Consider the following 22,555-nt stretch of genomic DNA (forward strand, 5'->3'; position numbering starts at 1 on the left):
CTCAGCTCTGTAAAATTCAGCCTTTTGGTCTTCTCAACAGAAAAAATACAATAAGTGCATAAAATCAGGGACTGGTTACAGAAAGTTTTAATTAATTCTCATGAACATTGGAAGCAAACTGTGGGTGCCTTAAACATCATGTGGTTAGACTACTGCATCTATAGATATCATTAGAGACAAAGCTCTTACAAAGCAAACTATAGGAGACCATCCTACGTTGCTGTCTGGATGATTAGGGTATTCCTTGGAAAGTCACTGAGGCCTGTCACTCAGGTGTCCTCAGCCTGAGACAGGCTTCAGTGTGTCTTTTTTAAGGTCAAACTCACTGTGAAAAACAGAAATAGCGAACAGGGAGGGGAACTGACTCCTGCCACCTGTTCTATTCCACGCTTCACAGTGGGTGGGCTGCTACCCCCAGGACAGCTGTCATTGGGCAAAACTTGGCAACAGAACACATACTGCGAGGTGTGTTGGTTCCTCAAAATGTTTCTGTAAAGGATAAGTCCATTTCTGAGCAGCAAGTTGGTGTGTAGCATAACCCGTGTTTCACTGATGCGCCATTCTAACCTCTAACATACCCAGAATGGTACCCCAGGATTTGGTTTGTCCTCTGAGCAGTGGAGGTTTTCCCCTCTGTTGAGTCAGAGAGAAGAACCAGAATAGGAATTTAAGTAAAATTGGACAGAAGTTTGTAATTTCTGTACTTCTATAGATTTATTGTTGGGGATACTCTTTTGCTAGATTCACAGTGTGGGTGTAAGTTGTGTCCTCTTCTGTCTGTGAAGCTATGAAATTATTCCCTTCCCCAGTAGAAAAAGTGACACCATCACTGTGAAAAACACATACTTAGATGATCTATTTTTCTGGTTTTTATTAATTCAACGTTGTCTCCTACAAATACGATTTGTCATTCACCAGAAGATTTGAAATGTAGACTTAAGTTACACATAGGTATAAAAAGCATAAAACAGCACACACGGTACCACTGTTTAGACCAGAAAACATTGTGTTGTCCACAGATAAGAGCACTATTCAAGCTCAGCCTAGTTGCCTTCTTCCTCAGGGATTCAGTCTTCAAAGTTGCAGATGCTTCTTCTTCTTATCCCTCAGCAGCTGAAGCCCTGCTGGCTTTCTCCGGATGTATCTCGCCCATGTCTGGAGCATGGACTGGGAAAACACAGGGCAACCCCATCCTGCTCCACCAGAGGTTGTAAAACATTGGGCTCCTCCTGGCTCTTCAGAAATGTTTTCCTCCTTCTCTTAATTATGTACAATATATGAAGGGATACGATTTTCGTCTTTGATTTAGACATATCTCTTGCCTCATACTTAAACAATAACTTGAAAAATATTTTACAAAGAAAAAGAACATTGTTCATCTGAATGTCATTCATTATTATATTGCTATATTTTATACCCTATAATTAATATATACAAAATTTCTTAATTGCCTTTTACAGATGCATGGAAGCATATAATATAACAGTTTTAAAGTATCCCATCTTTAGATTTCTATTTCCTTGGCTCATGTCAATCTCTTTAATAAACTATGGTTGCTTGGAGAATATAGGAAGTATTTGGAATGTTGTTTAAAGTTTAATAATAACTGGTAGCATTGTCCATTTGCGGCCTGAATGGTTGGAACACCTGTCAGGGCGATCTGGTAGAGATAGCAGCATCATAAGACTTAAACAATCAGGGAGGGCCATTAATGTGCAGTGTCAACAGGTGCCAGGTCCTGTTCTTTGTTTGGGGCTTTCCTTTTCTTCGGCTGCGTTTTGTTGTTGTTTTCCCTCTGTTCTCGGTTTTGTCTTCGGGCTGCTCGCCCTTTGCTTTCCTGTCTTGTCTCCTTGCTTTCATCTTTGTTGGACTTTTTTCTTTTCTCCTCCCTATTTTTTTTCCCTGAAAAAAAAACGATGGCACATTAGAAGATTTGCTCAGGCTATTGCAATTTCTGAGTCCCTCACTTTGCCATAACCTGTGAAACCAGCCGTGGATTAGTGTGGTAATGTGGTTATATGTTTAACACGGTTAGTCCCTTGCCCCCATTCCCAGTTGGTACACCCTGAACGCCAGCCGCTTCCCCGGTGTTCCCTGTACAGTTGTTCTCCTCCCTTTGTTCCAGTCGGTTCTCCATCAATCATCCAGACTCCTCCTGTTATTCCCAAAAGTTCGGTGTCCATCACCTAAGCCCTCCCTGTTTATCCTTATATGGTCCTCATCAATCCCCTGAGATCCTGCCCCTTCTGATACCTCCCCTCTGGAAATCCCCCAAACCTGGACGCCCCATTGGGGCATGTGATCCCTTTCCCTCCACCCCTTAAGACTACTGATCCGCGTGAATATCTATCCCGGTGCATATCCCTCCCCTAAAGAGGTCCCTCCCCTATTGGTCCCCTGTCGGGCCATCCCCATTGTAACGCCTCCCTTTACAAGTTGTTGCACAGATCTGGTCTGTGCTTGCCCTCCTTGGACTCCCTTCAGGCAATAAACCTGAAGCTGTATCCAAAGGCAAGCCTCCCGCTACTTTCTATCCTCTCCCTCCTCGGGGCTGCTGACAGCCACAGCACCTGGGGCTTCAGCTCCCCGGGGCAGAGCTGAACTCCAGAGGAGCAGCTTTAAAGCCATGAGCCTCGGCTGCTCCCCACTCCTGCTGCACACCGCAGGTGCTGGCCAGGCTGAAGAGAGCGGTCACTGCGACAGATTAGCACCTCCCATTAGGAGCTGGACACCAGTATCAGTGTCTGGAAATGTCCGATCACCACACCTGCATCCCAGGGCGTTCTTGATATAGCAACATGAATCCCATGGCAAAGTGTCTGCTCCAGCACAGGTATGTGATGGTCTTCAGACTAAAATGTGGTGTCTCAAGTCAAACTTTAGACAATTGTAACAAAATTAAGTATTCAAGTACTTTATTGCTTTAAATAAAGTGAGATGTTGAGGATTTTGCTGCTGCTGCAGACCTCTCCAATAAAGCATCCTGTCCCCTTAAGAACATTAAAACTTTGTAGATTGGCTGTGGAGATGATGTAATAGAGTGCATTTATGCTTGCACATAAAGAAGAGATTCTTTATGCTGAGTGTGGTGCGGCACTGGAACAGGTTGCCCACAGAAGCTGTGGATACCTCATCACTGGAAGTGTTCAAGGTCAGGCTGGATGGGGCTCTGAGCAACCTGATCTACTGAAAGATGTCATTACCCATGGCAGAGATGATCCTCAAAGACCCCTTCCAACCAAAAGATTTCTGTGATTCTGTGATTCTATTTCTTCTCTTTGCTTTACAAACCAGTGCAGGAATGACATTAGCTTGAACTTGTAAGTACACACAAGCCTAAAACAGATTAGATTTTTTTGTCTATGTGGAACTACTGAGCTATGCAGCTGAAATTCCCCTGTGGTTAGAAGAATCCCAATGATATCTTCAAAGGCAACCTCTCTGGAGGCTTTCCTGATAGAATGTCATACTAACTCATATGCCTTCTTATGTGGACAAATTTCTGGACAAGTATTGAAAAAAATCTGGCCAAACTCTCTTTCATGATATCCCAGTAGTGATACTAGAGAAAATAATCTATCCTTCTTTGTTACAGAAAGAATATTTTTTGGTTTTAAATTTTAACAGAGAGAATCCAGGCTTTCCTACACTGGTGAAGGGGGAGTTACACAAACCTGGCAATAGCTCTTGTTGTTGAGGGTGCTGAATGCAAGGAATTTTGCCCATTTCTGCCTCAAAATCAAAGATGGGGGTTTTTGATGCCTCACTGAGCTCTATGGGAGTATGTCACAGTGAGGTGGTAGGTGCAGGGGAAGTGGCTTTGTTCTGAGAACAGATAACCATCCAAGGAGGTGCAGGTCAGACAAAGGAAGAGAGATTCAGAGGAGGTGAAGAGTATGCACAAAGCAAGGATCAAGACCAAGATGTGAGAATATGCTGTATCTTCTTGTTGTGTAGCTCTATGGGAGTGTTTTACAGCTTCTCCATTCTTTACCACCACTGCCTGGGATTGGAGAGCAAGGGAAGGTTTAGATACACACATTAAGTCAAGTAGTGACCAGCATCTGCCTTTATCATTTGTTGTTACTGAAAGAGTAAAACTTTAAATGTAAAATGACACCTTAAATTTCAGGGAACCAGTCAGAGATTACCTGAATATACACCCACATACCTGCAGAATCCCTCTCTGAATTTGTCAATGTCATCTGAGATGCGCAGAGGTGAGCAGGGGAGACCTGCAGAACTGGCATGGGAGGCTCAGCAAGAGCTATCACCACTGGGAGAGCTCCATGCAGAAGTAAGGCTGCATCTTACCCAGCTGTAATGCTGTCTCTTACTAATGGATAAATGACAGTATGGGATTTCATTCCAGTGGTTTGTAAATACTGTTGGCCCAAGATGAAATGTTACTTGAATGGAAACTGTCCAGACGTTCAGTGTTTGACATTACTCACTTGGTGATTAGCCAAAATCATTCAGCTGTGACTTCCCAGCCACAGTTCTTTAAGTATGTTGGAATGACATGTAATGGTTTCCCATTCAGTCATGGAGCAGGATGTATGTATTTATATGTGTGTGGATATACTAAGAATAAGATATCTTTGTCTAGCTAGAGGCTTATCTAGGCATGGCTTTACTGTTTCTGTTTTAATCAGGCTGGTGTCTTTACAAATGACAAGGAAAACTGATCTCTGGAATATACTTAAAACTGAGTCCTAATTCTCTTCTACTCTGAGGATAGCTAGTTTGGAGTCCTCTGTGCAGTTTTGTACATGGTTTAATGTTACCACCTCCATTCTCTTGCCATTTGGGAAAAGATCTGCCCTCTAGACCTGTGCTGTTATGGTAAAGCGATATAAGATAGAAGGGTCATCTTTGCTGATTCTTTTGTTCCTTTCACTACTATATTTAAAAATGGGATTTTTTATATGACGGTGTAATGTTACTCCCAGTCAGTCCTTGTTTCCATTTAGACCCAAGAGAAGATTCTACCAGCAGTTGTCTGCTAGCATTGGGATATAGCTGAAGCCCCATTCTTGAGTACATCACCCTCCCTGTTCATATCCCTTCTCTCTTTTTCCCAGAGATTTGTTCCTGAATATTTTTTCCTCTTTCTTCTACTTCATGAAACCCAATTCCCAGCAGCACATTGAACTGGGCACCAGATATTGTGGAAATTCATTGGAAATTTGGGCATTTGGCTATCTGTGAAATGAAGAGTGCAAAAATTACATGGGCCGTTTTGTTTACAAGCTCATCTCTGAATAAGAGATGGCCTTTCAGTAAAGAGAGCCTATAAAAAGGATGAAGGACAATTCTTTATATGGGCAGATAGGACAAGGGGCAGAGGTTTTAAACTAAAAGAGATTTAGATTAGGTGTTAGGAGGAAACTCTTTATTGTGACGGTGATGAGCCACTGAAACGAGTTGCCCAGAGAAGCTGCGGCTACCCCATCCCTGGAAGTGTTCATGGCCAGTTTGGATGGGGCTTTGAGCAACCTGCTCTTGTAGAAGGTGTTCCTGGCCATGGCAGGGGTGCTGGAACTAGATGACCTTTAAGGCCTCTTCCAACCCAAACCATTCTATATTTCTGTGACCTACTTTGCCTTTGAAGAAGATGGCAAGGCCATTATTAAAACTGAAACTCAGCGAAGTAGTAAACCAGGCAATAACGTGACTCGGAGAAAAATATTCTCCTGGAATTCCAATTTCCTTTAGGAAGAGTGTTCTTGCTGGGAAGCTCTCCCGGGTTAAAGCGCGCGGCACTTTACGCGCACGCAGCTGCGCGCGTCTCCGCGCTCCCCGGGCTGTGCCGCAGTGCCGGTGCCGCCCGCGCGGGGGCGCCGCGGTTCCGCGCAGGCGGGGCGGGGGCGGCTCCCGCAGCCGCAGGTTCCCTTCCCCGTCCCCTCCGGCCGTGCCCTCGGGCTCCCGCCCGCGCCCTTCCTGCCCTCGTACCGCCTGTCTTTGCTTTATTTTGCCTGCGGGCGAACTTTCCCGGTGGGTCACGGTATTCTTACTGTGATGCACTAACCTTACTAACGCTTATTTCTTCTTACAGATTCAATAAAACTGTTCAAAATTTTTTTAAAAATAGGATAAGTATTTTTAGACAGGAGATAATGAAACATTTTCCAATAGAGTGTTTTGGTCATGAAGAGACTATATATAATATCAGAGAAGCATTAGAATCTCATGAATACTTATATTGTATATTACAACTATTGTATTAGAAATGTAAAATACTTGCAATACATATTAAAATAAAGTAATTATTTGGTGTTAAAATAGCTTTTATGTCGGAACCAAAGCTTTGTACAGACAATTGTACTGGAAGAATTGATCTGCAGGCACTGTGAGTTTTCTGGTACACAGGAGACCGTTTGCTGCTTCTAATAATAGCAAATTCCTGTGTTGAGGAAAAATCTAGAGACTTGCTATAATTTTGAGAAGTGCAGTAGTTCAAATTAAATGCAGACATGAAATTAGTTTGGATAACAGTATAATTATATGTCTAATCAGATTCAAGGTGCTGAGTTCTTGTTAATATATTTTATAGCCCCAGGTCAAAGAAATTCCTGTGTCTATATTTATGCAATCCATGTCTGAATACATCTATAAGTACACGAGCCAGGGTATTTCAGAGAAGCCTTTTCATAATCTCATCAGATGTGGTATTTCCACTAGATCTACAGCTGCATTTTATGGATTACGGGGAGGAAGCATTGGCCATGACTTGGGAGGCCTTGGTACTCAAGAGCACTATGGGACAGAGAGTTACTTAGAAAATCATGGCTGACATGGATTAACTACCACAGGTGACAGGTTTCATCTGCTTTAAGCATTGTCACTTAGTCCCACCTATTATAATCAGCTGTAATTATTACAGGCGACTTGGGTGCTGAAATGCCAAAACACCATGGGAGGACATAAAATCTGATTATGCAAACTGCCTCGCTTTGATTGGGGGGTGTGGGGGGGAGGTGTTACAGGGTAGGCCTCATGGAAATCCCAGGGGGATAAGAATCTGGCATCAGACGTTTGTGATGACTGTATTTCTTTCATCACTCCCATGAAGAAATTTACTGTGGGAGAGCAAAAGGAGCAAGAGGAGTCATGGAACTGCTCCTGTCGGGATTTCAGGCACTGATGTAATAGGCCCCTCTCTGGAAGGGTCCCGCTGATTCTACTGTGCCTGTCACCACGGACCACAAATCCTCCCCACTACACTGTAATAAGCTGAAGAGCTGTAATAAAAGACCACAAGCCACTGCTGTAACGTGCCACAGTGTTCTTTCACACCCCTCACAGCCTTGTCTGACCTCTTAGTGCTTTCCTGGCTACTGGAGCACTATTAGCACTGGTGCAGCAGTACCAGTGCCCAAATACCTCTGTACCCCACAAGGTACAGGGACAAAACTTGAGGGTTAAGTGCCACCATACTGTGTTGCTCTCCTTCCCACCTGTCCACACCCTTCCCAGAAGCATTTTTAGTCCTCTTAGACAAAAAGTCTGTCACACTTTCCTCATGATGATGACCTGGACAACAACAGCATGACAAAAAGAAACCATGCTGAGCAAAGAAACCAGGAAGAGGAGCATGCCCCAGGCTCTAAACTCCCTTGCTATAGCTCTGTCAACAATACAGTCATGCCATATTATGCAAATGAGTAGATCGTTCTCATTTTCAAGAAAAGTGACACATTTTTTTTCTGGAACATAGCCTGTAGCATGTACTCACACTACTTGCCAACAATCCTCCAAACCCCTCGCTACCCAGTGATGCAATGGACTTTCTCCTTTCTTTCCCAAGCCACAAGTGGCTGATTCATCTGGTATGTCTTTTTGAAGTCTAAACAGCATAACTGCATAACTTATTTCACATCAATCTTTTTTTCCTTTGCTGTTGTGGCCCTATTTTATAATCACTAGATTCCCGGGTAACCAGAGTGTGAGGGTCAACAACTTCAGAACAATCTAGATGCTACATGACTTAGTGCATTTCCTGGCCTGCCTTTACTACTGAAGATGTTCCAACTGCTGAAGAGAATATGGGTAAAAATTTTAATGGAGCTAAGGTCCAAAGACATTCAAGGAGCAACTAACTTGGCTGAACCTATGTTCTCCTGCTGTTGAGATGTATGATGACAGCCTACGTGGTTTCCCATACCAGTCCAGATGGATAAAGATCTTAAAGCACGTGTCATATCCGTAGTTCTGTGTGGTGATCTTAGATAATCCAAGATACCTGCACAAGCTCAGTAAGTGGGCCCATAGGAATCTCATGAGGTTTAACAAGACCAAGTACAAGGTGCTGCACCTGGGTCAAGACAACTCGCAGTATCAGTACAGGCTGGGGAGTGAACAGATGGAGAGCAGCCCTGATGAGAAGGACTTGGGGGTGCTGCTGGAGGAGGCTGGACACAACCCAGCAATGTGCTCCTGCAGCCCAGAAAACCAGTGCTGTCCTGGGCTGCATCCAAAGCAGCGTGGCCAGCAGGGCGAGGGAGGGGATTCTGCGCCACCTGGAATACTGCATTCAGCTCTGGGGTTCCAGGCACAGGAAGGACACTGGCTTGTTGAAGCAAGTCCAGGGGAGGGCCACCAGGATGATTAGAGGGATGGAGCCCTTGTCCTATGAAGAAAGACTCATAGGATTGGGATTGTTCAGCCTGGAAAAGAGACAGCTTTGGTGTGACCTAATTGCAGCCTTCCAATACCTGAAGTGAGCCTACAAGAAAAATGGAAAGGGGCTTTTGACAAAGGCAGGTAGTGACAGGACAAGGGAGAATGTCTTTAAAATGAAAGACAGCAGGCTCAGGTTAAATATTAGGAAGAAATTCTAGAACGGGTTGCCGAGAAAAGCTGTGGCTGCCCCATCCCTGGAAGCGTTCAAGGCCAAGTTGGATGGAGCTTCAAAAACTTGGTCTAGTAGAAGGTGTTCCTGCCCATGTCACTGGGTTGGAATTAGATGATCTTTAAGGTCCATTCTAATCCAAACCATCCTGTGATTCTATGATGATGCTATACCTCAAACGCTATTGATACTTATGGTTGAGCAACTGTATTATGGGATTTAGTGACTAACTTGTACTTACGTGTCCTATTTCCTCTTAAAAATGGAAATACTTCTCTAGATGTAGACTTTAGACATCTTTGTATGAGGATCCTTGAGGTTCATTTGCCTCTGAAAATAGGATCTGGACTACTAGATTGCATTCACTTGAAAAATGTTCTTATTTACATTGTATGTGCTAGCTTGTCCTTGCAAGAACAGTGCTGAAAGAGGCACATTAGCAGGAATGAGAATGTTGTTTCCAAATACAGAAATAGCTCAGGCCTGCACCCCAGCCGTTTGCATAAAGCGGGCAGAGAGGAATGGGAGGAGGCTGACCAGATTAGCTACGCCAAGACAGGAGATGTTGGCTGCTCTAGGAGATAAGGAGAAAATTGTATCCTGTTAGGTGTATGGGAAGTCAGAAGATATCATTTCTTCTGTGGATGGTTGGGAAATGACACTTCTACACTCATGAGCTCATAAGCAAGGCTTATGGAAAGTCCCTGGCTTGTGATGACCTCTTGCAATAGAAACGGGTTGGATGTGCCTTTCCTGTGCCATGGAAAAGACATTGCCAGTGCCCAAAAATAGAATGTCCTCCATCCAAAGAAGCAGCCGGAGGAGGAGGATTCCTATAATGAGTTCTGTTTGCTGTTTGTGGAGACATTTACTGCTGCCTCTTCAAACAAGCGCTTGTGGGGATTTATTTCCTGCATGCTTGTCTGTTGGGACTAAGGGAATTTGTTAGCAGCCTTGTTTTAATCAGGACTAATGTGCTAACAACACCAATTTTGTAATTACATAACAGTTTTCATCTTATAAGAACCCGCAGCTTATAAAGTCTGAACACAGCTTCCAAAGACAGGAAAGTAATGGCAATTTAGCAGAGCAGAAAATCACTCCCCATTGCTGAGGACAGGAAGTGACATAGACCATGCTGGTATTTAGGAAACTGGCTTTTTTTCCTTTGAGACTTTTGATGATGACTTCTGAATGGGATTGGGTTTTTACAGCTCTCCTAAAAGAGGCAAAATGATCCATGAGTGTCCAAATACACTTGATAGGCCTCTTTTAAGACTAAGGGAATCAGGAACCAATACAAAGATTGGGAATAATGGTGATTGGTATCAAAAGCCCTTACCCTGTTGTTAGAGCATCAGGATATTGGGAGAAACCTCTAATAGCTTGTTTTCCTTTTAGTCACCAATAATCCAAGCCCTCCTGTTCGCTTGGATTGAGGTCATAAATACAGTCTTTTTTAGAGACTTATTTCAGCTGGTGCAGGCTTTTGAACAAACCAGAAATGAAAATGTGATGCTGCATTATGTCAGAACTGCATGTTTAGTCTGCTGCTCTAGAAATAATCAAGAAAAGTTATACATGATAAGAGACAGATGCTAGCCGCAACAGACATTTAAACTCTTTCTAGTACAATAGTAAAACAGAGAAAACACACAAAGGAACTTGTTTCTTTAGTATTCAAATTTGTGCTTGGTGTGCTCTGAAGGGAGGGTAAGCGAGAAAAGATGTGTTCCTTGGCTTTACTTAAACTGATTGCCTCAATGGAACCTGCTAATTCAGATGATGCTTATATGACCCCAATGTCTGGAGGTATCCCTAGGAATGCCTTTTTCCATTAGCGACCATGGCTCAGAACTCGGCTGTCCTGCTGAATGAGCACAGATCCTGGAGGAATTTGCAAGTGCCAACTCCAACACTTGGATCAGGCCAGCAGTTCCTGCCCTGGTACTACACACCAGGACCAGGAAGCCTGGGCATCTTCCACTGTTTCATTTGCTGGTACAGGTGCAGCTATATGCTCCCCCTGCAGCCGCCTCCTTACACTTCCTTAAGTTTTCTGATATGCCAGGGAGGTAAAGGAAGATGAGTCAACAGGATGCACCTCTGGCCCCTCTCGGCATGGTTCACTTGTCCCTTCCACTCTGAGCATCGTTTGTTTGCGTTTCTGCCTGGGGTGACACCTGTGCTGACAGGTAGACTGGAGTCCCTGTGCACCCCAGCCCAGCCAGACAGCTGGATCAGCCTGTCAGCAGCAGGTAACGTGCAGTGGGACAGCAGCTCCTGATGGATCCTCTCAGCAAAACCATCAGCACAGAGACAGGCTGTTATTACTTAAATTCACCAGAGGCCCGATTCTGACCTCTGTGTTGTACTTGCTCAAACACATGGAGGTCACCAAAATTGCTGTTTGGTGTAAATGAAGGGAGAATTTGCTTTCAAGGATACTTTTCAAATCAAGGTGTTGAAAATTGACTGTCTCTTTCTGTTTTGTGTCTCCAGTGTGTGTGTACTATTTCAGCTGGCCAAAGCATTGATCCTCCCCTCTCTAAGTAGTGCAAATAATTCCAAATATTTTCATGTTGATTAAAATGACAGGTCAGGCTTCTAAATTTCTTATGGATCAGAGACTCCAAAGGTTCCCTCTCAAAAAGAGTGACATGATATTTCACTTTGGCCATCTCCATATATTTCTGAAGAATTTTTCTCACCTACTGAGAGAATACCTGGCAGTTTACTGGGTGGAGAGAAGCTTATGGAAAAGGACACTGGGATCACCAAGACTCTTGGGCTGCCTCTGAAAAAGGCCCAGGGAATTTATATGCCAAAAGGATTCAGAATTTAGCCCAAGAAAGCTTGGGAATCTTTGGACCAAGTTGCCAGAGGGATCTCAGATTTTCAGGCTGTTGAGTCCTTGTCAGCCTGCCAGGTGGGTTGACAGAGGCAAACCCAGTGGACAAACTGGAAGGATACTAGGCAGAAACCTAACACAAAGGCAAGGTTATTTCAAAAACCTGCCTACTTTCCACTGGGAGTTCATTGAAATCAGCAAGTTTCTGGGAAATACAATGACTTTGGTAATCTGATATTTTCCATTTCTTTGGAAAACTAAGGCCTAAAAGATATTAAAAAAATATTTCCAAGTAGGATTCATAGTCGATATGCATGAAAAGAACTTGAATGCAAATATTTTAGCATTTCCCGTAAGTCTTCAATTTAACATGAATCACAGATAGGAATTGTCCATGCGAATTTTATCCAGGCTGTCTTGCCTTCTTTTTCTTTTTCTTTTTTTTTTTTTTTCCCAAGAATGTGATAAGTTTATTCTTTTTAAATCCCTCTGAGGATGAACTGTGCATTTAGAGCTTTTTGTAGTAACACAGCTTTGCACACTGAAGCAAGCAGCCAGCTTTATGAGTAGCTGGAAGTGGAATGTGAAGAATGATTATGCCATGTGACAGTGCATCACTGGAGCCCACTTCACTTAGGATACTTCACAGACTGACTGCCATGCTGTTGAGATTGGATGCGGGCGAGGCCACGTGGCCCAAAGGCTGGAGGAGACTCAGCCCCCACTGAGATGAGGACACAGCCTCTCATGACAGAGCACCACAAGTGCTGAGGAAGGTCTGTAACCCTTGTTCACCTCCACCAGGAGATATCTGCCCTGTGTCCTGTCTCACACAGATCCTGCCAGCGGTGCACAATGACCATTCAGTGCAACTTGCATGTTTTATTTTTCTACTTGGCTGGTGCCTTAAGAGTGTTACAGCAGTGCTGGTAAGTTGGTAACAGCCCTAGGTGTTCCTGTGGTGTGTGTGCAGCCCATACAGCAGGGCTGGTTACAGGAGCTGAACTGTTGGAATGCAAGAAAGGTTCTAAGGAACCTGAAGCAAAAGTTCAGCGAGTGATATTTTCAGTACCAGAATGTACTGCAACAAGTCAGTTGTCCAGCCTCTGTGGGAAAAATTGGGACTGTGGGGATCAGCAGCCTCTCTGTCCAGCTGCCTCCTGCCTACAGGTGAAGAAGCCCACCGTCCACGAGTCACCACATATGTTCATGTTTCTCTTCCAAACTGAGTAATTAATCACTTTCCTGCCTACTCCAAGAACTTTTGCTTTGGCCAAAAGAAGAAACTGCTCACTGTTTCTACAGATTTGAGAACCACCTGTTTTTGTTAGCAGCTCCTTTGGCACTCTTTTATAAGATCTGAGACCAATCTTGTAGCCACTAAACCAAATAATATTTTTCAAGGGTCTGGAATGGCATACTCAGAAACAGTTTTACAGACAATGTAGTACAGAAGTGTAGAAATCCCAGGGGTAAGAAAACAGCAAATAGTTGGTGCACACATCTGTAACAAGATACTATAAGGAGCAGGATGCTTTGTCGAAGGAACTCAGAACAAATAAGACTCTTACTCCAACCTCAACCAGAAACTCTAAGAAGTTACTGAAAATTGTTCTTGCACTTTTGAAAACATTACCCAAGATGTCTCTATGTCCAGGAAGTTAATTTATGTGCTGTGAAAGACTGAGTTACTTTCAGATAGAAACCAGAGGTTCCATCAGCCTTAAGTATTCAGAGGTATTCACAGACACTCTTCCATGTCCATGTTACATCCTCCACTGTGTCACATTTAAACTTGAGAGATTTATGCATCATAGCTTTAGTTTAATTTAAGACCACTGTGGAAAAAAAATCCAGCAAGAAAAAATATACTGTGTCTGGGAATGCGATCCTTTGTCTCCATAACAAGGACTTTTTTCTTTATAATACCATGACTTCCTCAGGTTCCACAAGTGTAAAACAGAGATAAGAGCTCCTTAATTTTGATGCTTTAGAATCTATGGATAAAACCCACTACTGCTGCAAATCAGAGCTGCTGAAGTGTGCAGAGAGTGCTCCTTACTTCAGTTAATGTTTTGAAGGAGCAAATATTGTACTTCAAATAGAGGTCGCAGCATCCTTCTTTACAGAATTATTGTTTCCATGCTCATGCTTAAAGGTAGTTGGGGCTGGATCACCCACTGGCATTCCCCACCACCACCCACATCCGTACAAGAAATAAAGTCAGTTCCTCTGGATTTAAACTAAATCCTTCTGGTTTAGCAATGCACATTTCTACTTAGGCAATAAACATCTGTCATCTGCCATTCATTAATATTAATTATAAATGGTCACTAGCTCATGGGATCCAAGTCCACCAGCTGAGATTTTTCCAACTTTGACCTTGTTAGGGTTTGTATAAAAAGTGTTCAGAAGGGTTCTTCGAAGCTCGAAGCCAGCAATAAGTGCAATTTGCAGAGTACAGCATTTAGATTATGCACTTAGAACAAGGGCAGTCAGAAGGGGTGATGGGGAGTGGGGGAGGGAGGAGAGGAGGGAAGGCAGAGCCTGAAACAGAGCTCCTTTAAATGCTTAGGAGTTTTAGACCCTTCTGCAGGCTAATGACAGGGAGAGGCATTGTCCATAATGAAACCAGCCCATCCATTAAACATTACTGTAAATGAAAGGTTGCGTGAATTAAAGGTTGTTCATCTCATGTTTCAGGAATGTAGCTGTGTTTCATGTCTGAAGCCTGTTTTCCTTTTAAACTGAGTTCTTCAGATGACAAATGAGAGAATTTCAGAAAGCAAATGGGCAGAAGTAAATACATGCTCAAGAACAAAGCAGAGACATAACTAGCTGTAAATCTTTACACTGGGGCTACTGTTTGCTGTAGATATTGGGGAGGAGTAGACTAGAGCTGAGAAATTTCATTACTGGGTCATTTTGCTTGTAAAACAAAATAACAATAGAAAAACCCAACAGATAGTTGTCAAATTCCGACCTTAATGTCAGCTGTGTATGTTTAACTCATGGAATGCCAGTTAATTCTTTTGCTACCATTTTGAATTTCAAGGAACTAAAAATAGAAAATGTAGAAAAATCTTGCACGGCCACCACATTTTTAAATGATGAATGTTGGGGTTTTTCTTCCAATTAACTTTTTGTCACTGCAAAATTACTTCAACAAAAATTACTGGAAAATAATATTTGTTTGCATCTGTCCTTATTTAATTATTTTTCAAGCCTAATCATGTAGTAATATGACCCTCATGGATAACATCTTCCTCTGCTCTTAAAATAGACACATTTTCATTGGCAGAGTTGCTCCTTTATATCTCTGGTAAATTAGCAAGAAAATCCAGCCCTGTACTCTTCCTGCACCAATTATTCAAAGTTGGTGAATGCTAAGAGAAACATGAACAGATATCTCTGCAATGCAAATTACTAAACTGGACAAAATGAAAGAAAAGTTGATTTCAGTTCTTTGGCTCAGGCCCAAATAAAAGTCTGAGCTTGGTAAATGACAGCAGGAGGCCTTATACTGATGTCAGTGGACAGAGATACCTGGATTCGTGCTCTGTAAATGGGCAGTATGCTGTCTCTGTGGGAGTTTTGCAGAAGGCAACAGGCAAGAAAAAGTTTTGTGGAAATTTTGTAGCATTCATAAATGCTTATCAAAGCATTATCTAGTCCCTTACTAGTCTATGAAGCTGAACTACGATACTTAGGCTGTCTTTGATGATTGCTTGTCTAACCTTAAAAATCTTCCACAGAGATTCCCACAACCTCTCTCCCGATCTTTACAATCTCTGAGAATAACCTTGGATGTTATCATCTCATTGGGAATGTTCTGAAGCTTCCCTGGACCTTTATAACACAAGGTTATGGCAGCAAGTGCTTAACTTCATAACTTCCTACCCTTTTCAAAGTGATGAAGGTGAAAGAGAGCTGGGAGGTGGCAGCCGTAGCAGACCAAAGGCTACATCAGGTGTCAGAACTGGCAGGGAGAGTGAGCTGAGAAGAGACAATGAGACTGGAGATGCAGAGACCTGGGTGGGGAAAAACAAATAGAGCTGCCTGGGTGGGGAAGAACAGGCAAATATCCAGAGAGATGAGGAGAAATAGCAGCCAAAAAAATGCTCCTTTGTTTTTGCTTTGTTACAAAGGAATGCTGAAAATCCCTGCTTTATGGTAAGATCTGCAGTACTCTGAAGTCAATGGGATTTCAGTGGGTCTTGGATCAGGCCCTTTAAAATAAGGGCAGCTGTAACACAATAATGAATGAGTGCCATGCTGCCCATGGCTGCCGTGTTATAACAGCATTGCTATACATGGAAGTGTTCCACAGCCCAGGATTTAGCTGATTAAACAGTGCTGGACGTGTCGCCATTAGACTTGAAATATCCACAGCCTGATTTACTCTGTAGCTCACATACCCCAGATGTTTTGCATTCTTGGACTAAATTTGATAGATGCACTATCAAACTTCTCTCTTGCATTTGTTCCTCTTTCCAGGACACTCAGGTCAAAATAGTGAGGAGTTTAGGTTTCCAGGTGGTGAGAGCCAGGTGGGACCTGCTCCCAGCAGCCACCTCCCTTCACATTTACTTTGTAGCATTATTGTCCAAAGGTGAGAAAACAGTTTTCTGTGGGGTCTGCTGAAGCGTCAACAGAAAGAAGTTGTCAAGGTATCCCACTGTGGCACACATCCTGGAAGAGCCTCATTTCTTCTTCCAGCAGTGACAAACATGTCCCTTCCTCAGAAAGAGCTCCTTACATCACTAGGAGTTCAGGGAAGGACTTTAGAAGCATTAACTGTGAGTTGTGATAGAAGACCAGTGTGGGAAGAAGGATGGGTATGCGAGGAAGGAAAGGATGAGGCGTTAAGAGAGAACTTGATGCAGCTCTTCTGCACGTGGTCTCTGCCCTGTGGTACTGAGAGGGGAGAGCAGCCACAGTTTCCTGTGTGCCTCTCCCTGAAACAATGGGAAATCGCTGAAGGTGAAGGTGCCATAAATAAGTTGCACCGGAGCTGTTCCCAGCTGTGCCAGGGAGGAACTAGATCAGGGACTAGGCAGACCCCTGCCTGTCTGCCGAGCATAACTGGGAGGTTGTTTAAGGACTCTGTTTGACCTGCCCTCTTCCCCAGTCAAATCTGCTATGGAGGGAATAACCCAGCTGGTTTGGTGGCAAGCCAGAAGGTGGACCTGGATTTTGTGGGCAAGGAGCAGACCTCTGTCTGCTTTTCTTTCACAGAATAGACACAGATGCAGATTTCACCTTCTAAAGCTGGAGCTTTCAATCCCAAACATTTTTATTCAAGAGGGAAGAGTTTAGGCCTGTGCTGGGAATTTAGTGCTGAATGAATACCTGATGGATATCTTGGAAGGGGGAGGAAGAAGGGTTCTTGAGAGGCTTGTATTCCCTTCAGCTTTTCCTACGAAGCTCAGGCATCTAAAATATAGTCAGCCAGCCAATTCTGGAGCACAAAGAGGCACAAAAAGGGAAGATCAGAAGAGAAAAAGAGCTGATTTCTATCCCTTATTTGGTTTAGTGATCTGAGGAGGACAGCTCTCACATTGTTCACATTTTAATAAAAGAATGCAATCAGCTTTTTTCTGATTCACTTCCCTTACAAAAACAATTGACCGCATACTTCTGTTTCAGCTTTGACACTATTCCTGTTAATATGAAATTGATGGTTTTTATCATCAGTGTGCCCAGCACATTTTTTTATAGCATGGTCCAGTGGACCTCAGGGCATCTGAGTCACCTCCCCACTGCTCCCAGGCTTCCCAGGACAGGGAGGAGGCAGAAGGTGGCAAGAGAAGAGCTAGCAGCAGGAAAGGAGAACATCTTCCAAGGAGCATAGAGACAATGTCAGCACAGCACCCTGCAGGCCTCAAACTAATTTCGATATCTGAGGACACAACCATTTTTGCCTGACTATTCATCAAGATGCATGTTATTCAGACAGCACAACCTCGACATGGTGCACTTGTACAGACGGTGTGCATGCATGTGTAGCACCATATGTGCAGAGGCACACAGCATGGATGTTCTACCTGCTTGTGTGTTCACGTGCATCTGTCAGAACTGGGGGGCTTGATGAGAATTTAGTGTTCACAGTAGCACAAACTAAATAAACATACTTGTAGTGAAATGAAACACTGTTAGCAATTAGTTCAGATTTTAATGTCTCCGTTTGCAGGTAGTACCTTAGTAAAACTTCCAAAACTGCCTATGATTAAATCTTGAAAATGCTACAAGGTTAAAAATAGCTTTTCCAACCTTTCAGTGCTTGATTTCTAGAGTCAGTACATCCTCTACTATTAGCTATTTTGGATTCACAGATCGTTTTGACTCTTATTTGTCCCTCTGAAGTCTATTCACCCAAATCTCCTCTCATGTGCCCATGTCTGCCAGCCAGTGGCAGTGGCAGCCAGGTGCTGACCGTGCCCTGCCTCGCCTGGGGTATCCCCAGGATGCCATTTCCCTTCATGTCGCAACTAGTGGATTCCCGGTCTCAGCAGCCCTACTATTGGAGGCTGGAAATGTGTTAAAGTTAAAGAGTCAAAACCCTTGCAAGGAAAGGAAATGAGAAGCCCTCTTGGCAGCAACAAACGGAAAATAAACAACCAAACTCTTCACAAGACAGATTCCTCAATTATAGTAACTCAGGCTTGCAAAGGCCAGAGTTAGGACCCACTGGCGTATGCAATATGTAAACACGGGGATGCAGTAATTAGCTGCATGTTCATTTTGAGGTTTCAGAAGTCCTGTGACCTGCCATGGAGTAAGGTCATTAACCATAACCACACTAGTGACCTTCACACAGGACACCCCATCTCTCACAGTTACACGAGCGAACCGTGTACTGGGATGTCTCCCCAGCTCACATGCTCCAGCCCTCTTGTTTTAAATGCCACTGAGCTATATATGAGCGAGAGGATGTGACTTTTGGAATGGGCTGTGATAGGAATATCTTACTTTCCCACATTAGGACTTAAATGCGATTAAGTAAAAGTAGTCAATACCAGAAATATCTAGAACTGTTGCCCATTTTTTTTTTAATCAGAAAAAAATTGTTTAAAAATAGTACACTGAGGAGTTACTGAAGTGGTGTGGGCCTCCATTGCCTTGGAAAGAGACTTTTATCTTTGGAGTGTGGAGTGTATAGGGACAGACTATTCATTTGAATAAGCAGATGTACAGCCATTACTAGAGGTTTATCACACAACAAAATGCTGCTCTAACCTGATTTTGCCAAGACTAGGTAAAATTAGTATTGGACATGAGTATTTTTTAAAGCCAGTTTTTGTTTTACTGTGGCTGACCTGTGGATCCCCTGAAATACACTTGTTCTGCCTACAGAGTCCCTCCTCACACCATAGCCAGCTGAAGACTTTTTCAGACATGATCTGATTAATATGCTTGGAAGCATTATATGGAACATACAGCAATAAGAGATGGAGGATCTAGTACAAAAAACAACAGTCTCGGTTCTCTAAGCTATTCAATGAAACCTGCAGTTTTATATTCACATGTATGCTGTACAGTATAGAACCTATTATTTTATTTATCCAAAATTTATTCACTTCCTCATTAAAACTGCTTAGCAACAAATCCTGTTCCCCTGGTTCCCTTCAGTTCACCAGTCTGCATCTAGGATTCAGCTCCTCACCTCAAAGGCATTGCTATCTCTCTTATTCCTGCTGTAAATGTAAAAAAAAAATCATAGCATAATGTCTCTATTCTCCTTACAGCTCAAACCATTAACTGACAAGATACTTTGCCTCCAGGGGGTTGTAGTCTTTTGAATTTTGACTAAAATTATATCCCTCGTCCTCTCATAACAGCATCCTGCTTTCTGACTGTATAAGGTGACAATTCCTACACTCCACAGGAAAAAAGAAACGTGCTATTCCACATTCAGCCCCCCCATGTCTTCATGCCTAATGCTTGAATTTTTGCCTGTCAGGAACAGGAGCTTTCTTTGGTCTGTATTTGCACAGAATGGGAAACAGTTAACATTGCTTCTGTCTTCTCAACATCTAAAAACCACCGGTGTGCAAAAATTCAACATAAGAATGAGAAACAATTGAAATGTGTTTATTTGCTTACAACAGTACAACTGTGTAACCAATGTAATCTATTGGCTTGCATAATACTCAGACTTCTAAGGTGTTTTCCTTGTTCATAACTAATACTAGTTTTGGTGAGTGCTTTAATTCTCTTCAAACTGATCAAAATGTGTCCTCTGAAAGTACTTGAAATTGTCTGATTTCTGGGGGGTTTAGTTGGGATTCAACAGAAAGTCATATGGTGAATATTCTCTTCTTGGCAGAATTACTCATGAAAACATGCAATTCTTTCCCCACAAATACTTTTGTATGCAGAATATTGGAATTTCAGAATATTTTGTCTTTCGTCCAGTAAAAGTCAATCTCCCACATTTGCAGACAGCAGTCCAAAGGGACTTGTGTTAGGCCAGAGAACATTTATGGAGGCAAAGAAGTAATATTGATGGATAATTTGCAGTGTTTGAATCTCTGAAAGTTATGCTTTTCCAGTACATCTATTTGCCATTTGCCATTAATGGACATGGCTACAAGAAACATGAGATTCAATTTTTATCTGTCGGTGAAGGGTAGGAGTCAAGAAGGTGTTAAGTGTGGGAAGGTAAAAGTTACAGTGCACTGCACTGGGGGAGCAAAACAAAAAGTGTGAGGGAAAGAAAGGAAGAAGAAAAAACTGGAATTTAGTATCATATAATCATGCAGACTAAAGAGAACACACCATCATGGGATTAAAAGAGGAGAATGATGAAATAAATTACAGTGAGGTTTGGATGGGACTGAACTACAAAAGGAGCCTGTATGTGGAACACGTGGGAATTACCCTGTCAGATCACACTGGGATCACTAATTTAGTGCTAAAATAAGTAAAAAGAACCTTTTAGGCTAATTGGACTATTTGCATCCTCATCATTCCTATTTGTTTGCATCCATTCTTAAAATATTAGGATCTTCTCACAGTAAAACATCATTGTATAGCCAGTGAGGGAAAAAAAAAATGGTTGCAAGACATCTCATCAGCTTCAATGACACACCAGCAGATGGAAACAAACAAAGAAAAAAAAGCCCTCTTCATCTGCTTTATCTCGTTTTGTGCAGTTGTTCCAGAGACATGTCCTTGCTGCTGTGCGATAGCAGTGCCTTCACTGAGTAACATCCTGTCGCTGACCTCAACGTCTCGAGCAAAGTCATTGAGGCCTCTGTGACGAGCACACCCCGTCATCATGTGGTCTTTGCCCTAAATCCCTCAGCCACAGACATCTATCCAACACTGAAATGGCTGAGAGTGACCGAGCTGACCCTCTCTTGATGGCCATGGAGAAAAGATTAGCAGCACTGCTGGTCACTGCTGGGTCTGCTGCTACACTTCAAAAGCCAGTGCCATGGAAGCTCAACTCTAAAGCAATGCCACGGGGAGTTGTACAATACAAAAGAGCCTTTTCAATATTTCTCAACAGTAAATACAAACTTATTGACTTTCCCTTTCCTTTCAAGTGTTTCTGTTGTCACCTCCTTCTGCACTCACTGACAGGGCACAGCTAGCCTTGAGAACAGAGCCTGGCTTGCTTTCTTGGGCAGTTATTCTATTGTTCAAAGGGGAATCAAAGTTTCTCTTTGTGTAATAAGGGACAGTAGCAGTAGGGAACATATGTTGCCTGGAGAGTAAGTTGGAAAGCTTTGTTTCTTCATTCCAGTAGGAACAGAAGGAAAACTTACAGCTTAATTCTCACCTTCCTAGCTTGTCACCATAATTCATCCCCTGAAGCTCTTTTAACCTGATGTTTTATATGTGATATTGCTCAGTGTTATTAAGAATTATCTTTCTTTAAAAAGAAATAAAATACGTTCATCTCCCTGAAGAGATGAATGTGAACGGGAAAGATTTTTATGAATACTTAGAAGATGAATGTCAGAACAAAAAAGAAGTGGCTCTCAGACATAGGCACACAAATCTCAAGGGCACAGATAGAGGTGGAACATAGATTCCTCTTTTGAAGGAATTGTCTACTGAGCATAAAACAGGCTAGAATATAGACTGTGACTTGCTCAAAAGAAAGAAAAAACCCCACCTTTATGCATATTGCAAAAAAGAAGGAAAGAAAAAGATTTGTGATTGTGAATGAATTCTTGTGGTGCACAGTATTTTTCAAGTATGGTTTGGCTCAAATCCCATAAAATAAGAATGGATAGCAAAATACGTGAGTAGTTTCTTCTAAAGTTCTTATTACACAGGAACAGCAGGCATTTCTCAAAGAGAAATGTCTTGTCCAATCTGAAGTGTTTGCCAAATTGCTATAAGCAAATGCACAATATCATTGCCTCAAAAAGACCCAGTTTCACAGTCTAAAATTACAGTTCAGTCCTATATTTTAATCTCTGTCAAGATTAGGCTTTGGTAGGGAAAAAAAATGGACTTTTTCCCCAGTTACAGTGGGCTGATGAGAGGCTGTTTCAAGTTGTGCCACTGGGTAGGAACAGAAGAAAACAAGGACATTTTGAATATAGAAATCTGTAGGATTTCTAAAGGGAATCTGTAAATAGGTTGTCTTGGCTGCTGCCTTGACACAGGTACACCTCTCTACCTCTTCAGGACACTGCCTGACACAAGGAGGAGGAAGTGACATCTACGCCCTATAGGTTCCCAGTTCTCGGGTGAGGGGGGTGTCAGCTGTAGCTATCTGGTCCATAAGATCCTCCTTCTAATGACAGAATCACAGAATCAGAGAATATGCTGAGTTTGGAAGGGACACTGAAGGATCATCAAGTCCAACACCTGGCCTTGAGCAGGAC

The 22,555-nt window shown here is 42.7% G+C and overlaps 1 protein-coding gene across 1 annotated transcript in view; it reads right to left on the reverse strand.

Annotated features, from left to right (window-relative positions):
• Positions 1-856: 856 nt before the first annotated feature.
• RSPO3 (R-spondin 3) overlaps positions 857-22,555 on the reverse strand; it is a 61,635-nt gene continuing 39,936 nt past the window's right edge. Inside the window, exon 6 of the mRNA XM_069008574.1 lies at positions 857-1,902. Coding sequence (XP_068864675.1) covers positions 1,709-1,902 — 194 coding nt within the window. The 3' untranslated portion in view covers positions 857-1,708. The remainder of the gene's footprint in view (positions 1,903-22,555) is intronic.

The sequence above is a fragment of the Aphelocoma coerulescens genome, chromosome 3, assembly GCF_041296385.1.
Source record: "Aphelocoma coerulescens isolate FSJ_1873_10779 chromosome 3, UR_Acoe_1.0, whole genome shotgun sequence".
Classification (NCBI taxonomy): domain Eukaryota; kingdom Metazoa; phylum Chordata; class Aves; order Passeriformes; family Corvidae; genus Aphelocoma; species Aphelocoma coerulescens.